The sequence below is a fragment of the Carassius auratus genome, chromosome 29 (genome assembly GCF_003368295.1).
Source record: "Carassius auratus strain Wakin chromosome 29, ASM336829v1, whole genome shotgun sequence".
In the NCBI taxonomy this organism is placed as follows: domain Eukaryota; kingdom Metazoa; phylum Chordata; class Actinopteri; order Cypriniformes; family Cyprinidae; genus Carassius; species Carassius auratus.
This window is the reverse complement of record NC_039271.1, coordinates 5,464,478-5,478,019: the sequence shown is the minus strand read 5'-3', so window position 1 is coordinate 5,478,019 and position 13,542 is coordinate 5,464,478. Positions and strand designations below refer to the sequence as shown.

The following is a 13,542-nucleotide window of genomic DNA, read 5'->3' as shown; positions in this document are numbered from 1 at the left end:
ATATGAAACAAAATAAGAATAAATAATAAAATGACTTATTATTTTTGTTTTATAATTTATTATTAATAATAGTAGTAATAATTGTTGTTAGATTTATTGATATTGCTAAAAACACTTTGAAAATAAGATATTACTTTTATATTAAGAATTTATATCAATGACAATAATAATAGTAGTAGTAATAATAATAAAAACAATTATAATATAGATGATGATGATAATTAAATGAAACATTGTTACATATAGCAAAATAATGTTAGATTTTAATGGATCATGAAAGTAATATAAAATCATATAACTTTAATAACAGTAATAATAATGTTGTTGTTGTTGTTGTTCATTATGATTATTATTACTAAATAAAAATATCAAACAAAATAAGAAAATATAATCTCTAAATAAGAAACTAACTATATATCTTAGTGGCTAAAATAATAGTAATAGTGGTAGTAATAATAATAATTATTATTATTTTAGCCATTGATGTATATTAAATAACATCAATAATGAAGTTGTTGTTTTCATTACGATTTTTATTAAGTAAAATATTAAACAAAATAAGAAATAATTCTATTGTATTATTAATAATAATAACAATAATATAAGTATTATTTTGCAGTTCAACTGCAAATATCATTATTTTCTTCATTCCCAAATATTAGACCATCAAACTTTTAATTCGGCAGAAAACCATTAAAGCTTCTGTTTTGTTGATGACAGTCAGGTCAGAAGCACTTTGAAAAGATAGTTAATAAATGACAAGTGTTTAATTAAATCTCAGCACTTGTGATTTGATCAGGTTTAGTTTCTATTAATCGTGCAGCTCTTCTTCTTCATCAGAAACAGTGTGTTCATTTGTGACCTTTCTTCTGTTCTCGCTTTTCAGACTAAAGCCCCATGCCACGTATTGAGTTTTTGTCATCTCAGTGACTCAGTCTTTGTGGTCGGATGACATCTGATCTTTCAGTTAACCGCTCAGAATGTGTGTTGATTTTTTTTAAATAGTTAGTTACGTCAGACTGAATGCATCTGTGTTTGCTCATACGCGGTCAGCGGGGTTTATAGCTATTGTTTTCCTGGACTGGATCCTCTGGAAACGCTGGGAGAAGTTGTAAAACACTTTTTGATTGTTAACTTGGTAACTGCACCACAGACACCATCCACATGAGTTCAGGTTCAGAAGTCGAGCTGTAGCTCCATGTTGTAGGTGTGGTTCATTCCTGCAGGCTGATGGAGCAGGGATGGAGTAAGGCTTTGCCTCTGTTTGCTTTATGTGATGATGAGTCACATCTGGAGAGAGTGAGAGAGAGTGAGAGAGTGAGAGAGGGGGAGAGAGAGAGAGAGAGAGAAAGAGAGAGAGAGTGAGTGAGTGAGAGCGAGAAAGTGAGAGAGAGAGAAAGTGAGAGTGAAAGAGAGTGAAAGAGAGTTTGAAAGTGAGAGTGAGTGAGAGAGTGTGAGAGTGAGTGAGTGAGAGCGAGAGAGAGAGAGAGAGTGAGAGAGTGAGTGAGAGAGAGAAAGTGAGAGAGAGAGAGAGAAAGTGAGAGTGAAAGAGAGTGAGTGAGAGAAAGAGTGAAAGTGAGAGTGAGTGAGTGAGTGAGAGAGTGTGAGAGTGAGTGAAAGAGAGTGAGTGAGTGAGAGAGAGAGAGAGAGAGAGAGAGAGAGAAAGAAGACAGTGTTTCTGTAGTTTACTGTAGTTTGCTGCTGTTGCTCTCACAGCGGTTTAGTATGAGCAGAACCTTCCAGCAAAGAAACACTTGTGTGTGTTTGTGTGTGTGTAAATGTAAATGTTTTTTTTTTAGGCCAGTTAATTTATTTTTCAAAAGCAATGTGACCATTAATAATAATAATCATCATCATTTTTATATATATATATATATATATATATATATATATGAATGGATAGATAGATATATAGATAATTTTTTAATTTAAAATAACATATATTAGATATAATAATTATCATAAATTTATTATAATTAAGATTATTTAGCAATTATAAATTATTTGTTTAAAAAATGTATAAATGAAAATGAACTAAATTAAATATATGATCATTTTAATAAAAAGTATTATATTATCATCGTCATCATCAAATATCCTATATTATGCCTGTTTTTTTTATCGCAATATTGTAGCAAAACATTAGCAAATGTGCATATATATATTTTGAGTTAGTGTTTTAGTTTTTTTTAAATGTTAGTTTTACTTTCAGTTTTGTATATTTGTAATATTTATTTGTTTGTCTATAAAGTTTGTGGCCAAGTTTTTCACTATTTATTTATTTTTTTGTTTTAGTCAATTTAGTAAATTTAGTCAACTTAAAAATGACAAATGTTGCCTTGGGAAGTTATTTATGGTTTGTTTTGTTTCAGTTGACATTTATTGTATTTGTAGTAATTAATGCTTTGTGGTTTTAGTTTGGTTTAAATCCTTCAGGTTAATTGAATCGGAGTCATGTGTATAAAGCTGCATGTCAGCAGAGTAATGCTGTGTTCATCAGTCTGATGTGAGATCTGGACTCCAGCCAGAATGAAGCTCGACTCTTATGAGACGCAGATCAGTGTTTTGGGTCATTATGGGTCAGACGACAGTTTCTGTCAGCGCTGCGCAAACTCCTGACCTCTGATAGAAACCTCATTAAATCACGAGTGTGTGTGTGTGTGTGTGTGTGTGTGTAGGTTGTAGATGTGAGGAATGCTCAGGCAGATTGTGTGTTTGTGGAAAGAAAATCAAATATGGGAAGCCATACAATCAATGTGTCTTTTGTTTTGTCATAAATATACATTTGTGGTACAGCTCATGTTGTCATCCTGACTGAGATTTGATGAATTTGTGAATTCATTCATGATTTGATGTGTGTAGTGAACTCTCCCAGCTGTGATGTGTTTGAGCGAGAGTTTGGTGAGTGTAGGACGTCCCTCGCGTGAATTATTCTGTCCGGTTCAGACAGGGACACTGACGGCTCAACAGAAGATCATTCCCTCCTTCTATCTCTCTCTCTCTTACTCTCTCTCTCTCTCTCTCTCTCTCACTCCGGTCTAATGCACTTCTGCTCTCTGTTTCTTCAAATGCGTGAGTAAGAGCCTGTGTGTCGTTTGAGGCCGTGTTTGTCACTGAACGAGTATTGTCTCTTTCTCTCTCGTACTTACACATTATCAGCTGGTTTGTGCCAGAAGGCCTGGTGGAGACAGGTACAGGCAGACCGCCTTCCCACAATGCACCGCTGGCTCTATCCACCACAGAGAGAGCAAGTGTTCAGAGTGGTTGACCTCAGTGAACCCCTGACCTCGATACAGTGAAGCAGGGCGTGTCACTTCCTGTCTCATGCAGTGCAGCCTTAATCGATGAGTCTGACGATGTTTCAAAATGTTCTGGAATTAACTCTTTCAACTATTAGCTCGAGTGTTAATTTACTTACTATTATAAATACTACTATAGCCTTAATTGATATTTAAAACTTTTTATTTTTATATTTTTATATTTATAGTTCTTATTTCATACAAACTTATATTAACTTTATTCTGAATTACTTTATTATAATTAATTACTTAATTATTTGTAATAATTGAATAATCATTATTTTATTATTATTTTGGTTTATTTTTTTCTGGTTAGTAATGTTGTTGCGTCAACTTAAACTTTCAAATTTCAGTTTCTTATTAGCTGTTTTTCACAGAATATTTATGTTTTATTTATTTATATTATTTCATATTTAATTTAATTTCAGTGTTATTTCCAAACAATTTTTTATTATTATTGTTTTAGTTTTAGAATAAATAACCCAGATACTGTTTAAACTAGATAATGTTAAATAGTATTATTATATATTTTTTATTGATATTGCATTTTTTTTTGTATTTTAGTTCATTTTTTACAATTTGAGTTTTTTTGCTTTTGCATTTTTTAAGCAAATTAATTTATTTATTTATTCATTTTAATATTATTATTTAGGTTTATTTTATTTTTGTTTAAATTTTGATTAAAAGTTTTAAATTTCAATTTTAATAAAAAAAATTTTTAGCTTTAAATAATACTTTTCAAATTTCTGTTTATGTTTTTCACTTAGTTCTTTTTTCAATGAACAACATTTTTTACAATTTTTTTAGGATAATGTTTAAATTAATAATATTTTAATATTATTTATATACTAATTTAGTTGTATTCTTTTTTTCAAATGATCTGTTATTTTATAGTTTCAGTCTTATAATTTATTTTTTATTTTTTAGTAATTTGGGTGTGTGTTTTTTTTAAATCAATTATTAAATTTTAATACTACTTTTTTTTCAATTATAGTTTTAATTGAGTTTTAGTTTTCCAGTTTTAGTGCTTAACGGTTTTCACCTAACTCTTATTAATTTATTAGTTTAGTGTCCATGCAGCATGAGTGTGTGTTTGAGGGCGTTTGCTCTTCAGCGTGTGGAGCTTCATCTCTGCCTGTGGAGTGTGTGTTGTGTTTGTGTTGCCTGGAGACACAGACCACAGCAGGAAGTTTGGCTGCGCTCGTTTCCTTCATTCACAGTATTTCTGAAACAAGTCCTGTGCCTCGAGGCCCTCCTGACCGGAGGACATCGTGTCTTGAGCTTTCAGATGCTTTTCTCTCCATACAGCATCATCTGAACTCTCTCTCTCTCTCTCTCTCTCTCTCTCTGTGTGTGTGTGTTGGCTAGACTGCTCTCGTGGCCCATATGTTGTCTGCTGTGTCTAGTAATCGAGTTCAAGACTGTTATGACCTGACTCGTGTCTCAGATGATGTCATCAGAGCTTTATTCCTGTAGCATGAGCATGTTGAAGTGTGTTCAGATCATGCAAATTAATTTGCATTTGAAAATCCTCTGGTTGTAAAAGACGAGCTGCTTATTGCTGTGCTTGACATTAGTCAAATAAGTTGTCATGTGGTGTTATGGTGTATGAATGGGGTTTATGTACTCTAAATGATATTTTATTTATGCTTTATTTTGCAAAATAAATCTTATATTATTAACAATTATATTATTTGTTGTATTGTAGTATTTATATACTTTTAAAGTTGTAATTTTTTTAATTAGCTTTAATTTTATAGTTTCTGTGTTATTTTAATATTTTTTAGTATTAGCATTAAGATTTTTTCCTTCAGTTTTACTGAAGATTCCAAACAAAAATGTTTTGTTTTATTTGTTTTCATTTGTTAATGAAATCTATTTGATTAATAATTTGTTATTTTTATATTTAATTTATTTTATTAATTTATGATTTTTTTTGTTATGTTAAAATACTATATTTTTTTAACTAAATTAATATATATATCATATATCATATCATGCTTTTTTAATTATTAAACTTTACATTAACTTTTTTTTTAAATGTATCGTTTACTATACAAAATATGACTGGTGTATCAACGTTCTAACTGACATCAAGAGATTTCTCAGTAATTGTGCAAGAAAGTGTGCTTCTGTTGAAACAGGAGTGAATGTGTACATCTCACGCTTTTGACCACATCTTATCCAAACAAACACATTGAGAAAGCAAATAAAATCCTCCGTGCCTCAACACGCAAGCAAACTTTACAACACGCCTTGATCTCCCAGAAAATTCACATCAATTCCTGGGAAAAACAGTCAGGAAGAACTGGATTGTGACGTCGGTCAGGAAGGTTTAGATGTGGTGTTCGTGAGGTTCAGATGATTTGCATATCAATGTTTGTTCTTCATTTACACTGATGACTGTAAAGCAGCTCTGCTAACTATTAACCTGCTTCTGTCATAAGATGTCTGAATGAGGTTTATGTGCTCTATAAATGTTTATTTATAAAAATATATATATATATATTTTTATTATAGTTTCAGTTTTATTTTTTATTATTTCTAAATTAGTTTTATTTACTCGTTTGCTTTTTGTTTTGTAAATTAAATGTATTTGTCTTTGTTTTATTTCTGTTTTTAATTTGTAAATTTATATAATTCATAATTAAAATTTCATTGTTTTCTTTTTTTGTAAATGCAAGTTATTTGATAATTCTTGTATTTTGAATATGTAAATTAAATTTCTCAGATTTTTTTTTATTTGTCATTTACATTTTTGACTTTTTATCAGATTTCTTTTTCTAGACAATTTTTTTAAATATAATTTATTTGTTGTTGTAAATTTATATAATTAATAATTTAAAATGTATTATTGTTTTTCTGTTTTTTTTTTTTTTGTAAATGCAAGAAATTTGATCATTTCTTTTTATTGTTTTTTTGCTTTATTTGTAAATTAAATTTATCAGATTTTTTCTTATTTTTTTATTTGTCATTTTAAATGTATTTAATATTTTGTATTAATGTTTTCATTTATTTTATTTTGTAAATGAAATTGATTTAATATTTTTGGGTCAACTTTTAAAGTCAGCTATGGCATTTCATTTTCAACATATTATTTAGTTTTATTTTATTTCTCAGTAGTGATTCTCAAAGGTTTCCAAGTAATAAAGTATTACATTGTTTTATATGTAACTACCATAATGTATGAATAATTTAGAAAAGTTATAAATTATGATCTCTCATGTTAATGCATTGTTTGTTTTTTTTTGTTTTTTTTGTAAAGGAAATTATTTTGATTAATATTTGCAGTTCAGCCGTTTCATTTGCACATCAAACTTTAACTTATTATTTGGATGTCTTTCAACCACTCTTTCCTTTTGGAAATGCTAATCTGCTTTTGGATAGCGATGCATTCAGAAGCGTGGCTCGACCGAGAGACTCAACAGCTGTCCACAGCCTCCCTCTGAAGGTCACGAGGGGTCAGATGTTAGGTCCAGAAATGATTCTGATTGGCTATGGCTGCAGGAATGTGCCACTGCCAGACCCTTGGAATTGTGGGTAACATAAGTCAGCACACGTGTGTCAGAGAGGACGCGGGTCTCTGCAAATCCTCTTTTGATATCAGATTACAGAAATCACAGTGCATTTGTCTTCTATGTACCGCGTCTAACACGCCGTGCTGAATGCATGCGTGTGGATACAGTCAAGGAATATATCTTATTTTTTTCAGTCTGTAGTTCTCTCCATTACATAAACACTGAAGTCTGTGACATAATACGATGAGATCTGTCATGTGCATTTACAGAAAATTACATAATGTCTATCATTAAGTCATGCAATGTCTTTTTATTTATTTATTCATTCTCAATGGTGATTCTCATTATGTGTTTCTGAATGACACCGTGTTTATTTCATTTAAATGAGTGTAACGGTAACATACCGCCTTCATTTCTGAATACTTTAGACAGAGAACATATGATAATTGTCATGTTTTGTGCAGATGTAGTCTGCATCAGTGACGTGTGTGTGTGTGTGTGTGTGTGTGTGTGTGTGTGTGTGTGTGTGTGTGTGTCGCAGCTGTTCGACCGCGTGCGTGAGGATAATCCTGACTTTCATCAGAAGATCGTCCCCATCAGCAGTGAGCTCACTCAGCCCGGCCTGGCCATCAGTCCGGAGGATGTGAAGACGCTCACTTCCTGTATACACATCGTCTTCCACTGCGCCGCCACCATCCGCTTCGACGAGGCCCTGAAGTGAGTCACACTCAACATACAACCACATTCACCACACCAGAAATCAGAAATATCTCATGAGCAGCAAATCATTTCTGAAGAATCATGTGACACTGAAGACTGGAGGAAAGATGCTGAAAATACAGCTGCGCATCACAGAAATAAATTACAGTTTACTATGTATTGAAATTAAAAATGGCTGTTTTTATTTATAATAATATTTCACAATTTTTTACTGTATTTTTGATCAAACAAATGCAGCTTTAGTGAGGTAGCCAGGGGTGCACATACATTTTTCAGCCTGGTACTCATAAGAGGACCTGGAGATTTGGTTTGGTCCTCACACTGCATATAGCGTGACCCATTAAATATAACTATAAAAAATTAAACCAATAAAAGTTATAATATTATTGCACTTTATTGATTTAGTTTTTTTTTAAAAATAAAATAAAAGTAAATAAACTAAATAATAGTGTGTGATAATATTTAAAATAAAAGGCAGTCCTAGTATTAAATACAAATACATTTATTTTATAGTAAACTTGAAAATAAAATGCTAATATTTACTACTACTTTCTTTGGTTGCCTCTTTAAGAAGAATCGCTTTATGTATTCCCCAATTTTAAGTCGCTTTGGATAAAAACGTCTAAAAATAATTAAATAAAAGCGTTGTCATCCTATTCAAACTTAAAATCAGCAGGCTTTTATTTTGGCGGGTTGCCGGCACGTAAGTGTACGCGCTTCCGGGTTTAGCGCAGGTGCTGATTAAAGCGCGTCAGTGGATGAATGTCAAAGTTTTGGACTGTGCTTTGAAAACGGCATGAGTCATGACATAGCCTAGATTTAGGCTTCCAGGTTGAAAATAAAACTTATTAAGTAGGCCAGTTTGTGATCTAACATGAAAATTGTGTATTAACAGCTGTCAACCATGTACACAAATGCACATATTTACATGAACATATATGAACCGCTGACTCCAGAACAGGATCCGGTGAAGGACAGCTTTCCTCTCCTCCACACACACAGACCTTTGATTCATTTCCTACGAAAAATATTAAGAGCATTAGTCGTTTGAACCGGTCCTCTCCTCTCACTCCAGCAGCAGCACGGACATGCAGCATTAATATAATATTATAGTTGTTATAAACGTTTTGTAAATATAGTTTTTTTTTTTAATATATATTTTTAATAGTTTAAAGTAGTTTTGTTTGTGTTTTTGTTAAAAAATAATAATAAATTGCCTGTAAAGGTGAATTTTTTAAAGTTTAAAGAAATTTTAAAGTGAACTAAAGAGAAATTAGAAATATTATATTTTATTTCATTTAACATTTATTTTAAGTAACACATTTTTATTCATAGTTTTAGTTAATTCTAATAACCCTGTCATAGACTGAAACTTTGGAAAAATATTACATTGGTATTGCTTTCTTTTCTGCTCACTATAATACTGTTATGTTAGGCGTATTATTTCTGTATTTTTATAATGTTTTTTAGTTCTTTTATTTTAATAAAATATTTATTTATTTATTTTAAAATAGAGTTTATAAATTTTGGGTCTATGCCAAATTTCCTTGCATACTTTAGCAGTACTGCACTGTAATATTTTTTTTCTTTATTTTAAACATATTTTTATTTAACATTATATATTTTGGGTCTACACCAAATAATTAAAATATATAAGTTGTTTCTATTACATTAATTACTTTTTTCGTCTAACTAACTCTAACTAGCCCTCTATTAGACTGGCATTAGATCTATCATTTATGTATTTTATTTAATCACTTAATTTTTTTTCATTAATTTAATTTAATATTTTTTTTTAAATTCAATTTATATGTTAACTTTATTTCATTTTTTCATGACTTATTTGAATTAATTATTGTTTTTATATTTATAAGCATTTATTTATTTATTTATTTTTTCTGACGAGTTATATTGCATCAGTGCGCTGATGTTTTGTCTGAAACGCAGTCCTGACCCTGAAGCAGTGCAGGGATATATCTGTCTTATGTTTTTTAACCCTTATTTGATTTCAACTCACATACCGTATTTTCCGGACTATAAGTCACACTTTTTTTCATAGTTTGTCTGGTCCTGTGACTTATAGTCAGGTGCGACTTCTTTATCAAAATTAATTTAACACAAACCAAGAGAAATGAACTAAGAGACATGAACCAATAGAAAACATTACCGTCTCCAGCCGCCAGAGGGCGCTCTATGCTGCTCAGTTCTCCTGTAGTCTGAGGACATAGAGCGCCCTCTCGTGGCTGTAGATGGTAATGTTTTCTCTTGGTTCTTGGTTCTAAATGAATGCGACTTATATATGTTTTTTTTTCCTCGTCATGACTTATATTTGGACTGATGCGACTTATAGTTTGAAAAATACTGTAAATGTATTATTTTAGTGTCTGTCACTGTGCTGTATGTGTGTGTGCGCAGGCATGCGCTGCAGCTGAACGTCATCTCCACGCAGCAGCTCCTCTCTCTGGCGCAGCAGATGCAGCAGCTGCAGGCCTTCATCCACATCTCCACCGCCTACGCCAACTGCAACCGCAGACACATCGACGAGGTCATCTACCCTCCTCCGGTCGAGCCCAAGAAACTCATCGACTCTCTGGAGTGAGTGTGATATATCATCATCATCATCATCATCATCTCTAACTCACCCAGAATCAACCACAGCTATGAGCTCATGTTCACTTAGAGATGAGTGTGTTCAATATCAGACGTGTCTTTCAACAGAATTATGGGATGCTGAAAAACATCTCAAAACCAAAAAAAAAGAAAAAAAGCAAGCAGAGAATAAAACAAACAACTGTCTTATTTTAGCATTATCAGTGTGATACTTAAGATGCTAAGATATTTTTGGTTTATACTTATATATTTTCTATTATATATATATATATATATATATATATATATATATATATATATATATATATATATATATATATATATATTAAATATTATTTATTTAGTTAAAGTTTGAATAATTTTGTTGTGTGCATGTACTAAAATAACTAAGAATTACATCCTTAAATTAAAACAAAAAACTAAAATGTGTGTGTGTGTGTGTATATATATATATATATATATATATATATATATATATAAAAATTAGGGCCGGGACTTTAACGCGTTAATTGAGATTAATTAATTACACAAAAAATAACGCGTTAACTAAGATTAATTAATTACACAAAAAAAATTCCCGCGTTTTTAATAACTTATTTTTGCACCGCGGAACGTTTCTCACTGGATGAGTTTCGACGGACCGATTATACTGAAGCACCAACTAGCGTTCGCACATCACCGCAGCACACATCGAGCCTCAAGTATCACCTCAACGCAAAACATTTAGCAGCTAGCGTGGACTTTACACTTTATGTTGAACTATGTATTATTTTGTTGGTGCAACAGTTTATGTTGAACTCTTTATTGTTTTGGCCAAGGTTATTGAGAGTTGGACTTACTATGTTATGGCCTCTGAAGCAACAGAGAGATGTTTTCTAATAGTCAGTGTTTCCAATGTTCTGAATGTAATTGACAGTATTGTGTTTTACTTAAAAAAAACTCTTTACAGAAGGTTCCAGCACCTATAAGCTTCCTGAATTTCTGAAATGTACTATTTCTAAATTGTTTCTAAATATGCTATTGCTACACTTCATGGCAAAAATGGCACTGGTCTGCTAGACTTGGTTGAACAAAAATAAACAATATTTTGTTGCTTAAGCTTATGTATTCAGTCATTATTCAATGGTATACCATAAATCCATGTGAAAAAAATTACTTCTCACTGTTCTCAGATCAAATATTTATATGCGATTAAAATGCGATTAATTTCGATTAATTAATTACAAAGCCTCTAATTAATTAGATTAATTTTTTTAATCGAGTCCCGGCCCTAATATATATATATATATATATATATATATATATATATATATATATATATATATATATATATATATAATATTCATAAAATATAAAAGCAGGTTTATGTTTTGATGTATAAAGACCAAATAATTAAAAACATTTTTTTTAATTAATTTTAAATTAACGTAAATATTATTAATATAAACATATTTGGAAAATATTTTAATTTCAATGATTAGCCTTTTTTATATTCACTATAGTGCTGTACTTGTTAGAAGTGTTATTTATTTATTTAAATATATGTTTATTGCATATTATTTAATGATTTATTTTAATCTTTTTTTCTTTTTATTAAGTTAATGAATGTATTACTTAATTTACATTTTCTTCAAACTATGTTAAGTATATGAATATATTTTATTATTTAATCATTTGTTAATTTTAATAAAAAAATTATTATTTAATAATTTTAATTTACTATTTGTTTTGTTTTTTTCTTCCTTGAATCCCAGTTTTAAAAACACTGGGACAATGCCACTGGAGATTGCACGTCTGATTTTTCAGATAGCATCAGGATGTTTTGTCTGACACACTGTGCTGACCCTGAAGCAGAGCAGTGATGTTTGTGTGTGTGTGTGTGTGTGTGTGTGTGTGTGTGTGTGTGTGTGTGTGTGTGTGTGTGTGTGTGTGTGTGTGTGCAGGTGGATGGATGACAGCATGGTCTGTGACCTCACACCGCGTCTGATCGGTGACCGGCCGAACACTTACACCTACACTAAAGCTCTGGCCGAGTGTGTGGTGCAGCAGGAGAGCGGCCGACTCAACATCGCCATCATACGGCCGTCCATCGTGGGAGCCAGCTGGCAGGAGCCGTTCCCCGTGAGTGACGAGGCTTAATGGTCACAGATCTGGGCTGCTAACACAGAGGATTTGGGTTCTAACCTGGACGAATGATCGCATAAACTTAGACATTTCTACATAGCAGAATATCATAGAGACGATTGATTATCATTCACTAAAACCATTGAAAAACAAATCTTTACTTGAAATTAATGTTAACTGAAATAATATCTAAAAAATGATACGTATGTATATATAAACTTTATTTTAGCTAGCTGCCACGATAACATAAAAAAAAAAAAATGTAATAACTAAAACGAAGTAAACTGAAAAACTAAATAATAACTATATAGACATATATATAAAAAAAAAACTTAGTTTACTAAAAATATAAACTGAAATAAATAATAAAAACTAGATATTTATAAAAAATGTTTTCTCTATATGAAATAAACTTCTATACTAAAATAACAAAAAAAAAAAAATCTATATAGATGTATATTTAAAAATATAATAAAACAAATATTTGTGTTAACTCGATGTACAAAAATAAACAAAAATTTAAAACTGAAGTAAAAATATACTGCAAATAAAATACTCATTAACTGAAATAAATATGTTCAAAAAAAGATAAAAATATAAAACATTTTTTTGTAGATGCCAAAGCAACATTTATCTTTTTTTGTGTAGTTCAATTTGAAGTACTAAAATAACTAATACTAAATAAAAATTGTGTAGACATGAAATATAAAATTACAATTATATTAAAAACAGAAAAGATAAAATTTTATTCAAATGAACATTAACTATAATAGAATATCATTGATCCTAAAATAACACTGGTTCGGTTTTGACTCTTGACTCTCACCAGGAGCAACTGCATAGCCACTGAGTCTTTTTCTGTGTTTCACAGGGTTGGATAGACAACTTTAATGGACCGAGTGGCATTTTCATTGCTGTAAGTATTGCTTCTTGATGTTCTACAGCGGATCTGAAAGTCCTGACCCCTCCGAGCGATCTTAACTAGGGCTGGGAAAATAAATCGATGCATCGATAATCGAGAAATGTGATTCTTTCTCGAATCGATTCTGAGCTTAGTTTTGAACAGCTGATGGACTGCATGCTTTAGAAACAACCGTACTCTGATTGTTTCCTAATGCTTACACACACTTGAACCTGAAATAATCATTCATAAAATTCTGAATGGTGTACTGTGTTTACATGAATCTCGCGTCATAACAGCATTCTCAACTGAGGGGAAACATGACATGAGTCAGCCGGACGCACAAGCACTCTTTTAAACTCTTCTTCAT

The 13,542-nt window shown here is 31.0% G+C and overlaps 1 protein-coding gene across 2 annotated transcripts in view; it reads left to right on the top strand.

The window, feature by feature from the left end:
* Positions 1-13,542, top strand: part of LOC113048510 (fatty acyl-CoA reductase 1-like) — a 33,833-nt gene that overhangs the window by 14,529 nt on the left and 5,762 nt on the right. For both annotated transcript variants that reach the window (XM_026210370.1, XM_026210371.1), the window contains 4 exons: positions 7,359-7,534; positions 9,953-10,132; positions 12,091-12,268; positions 13,143-13,187. In XM_026210370.1, the coding sequence (XP_026066155.1) occupies positions 7,359-7,534; positions 9,953-10,132; positions 12,091-12,268; positions 13,143-13,187 (579 nt within the window). The remainder of the gene's footprint in view (positions 1-7,358; positions 7,535-9,952; positions 10,133-12,090; positions 12,269-13,142; positions 13,188-13,542) is intronic.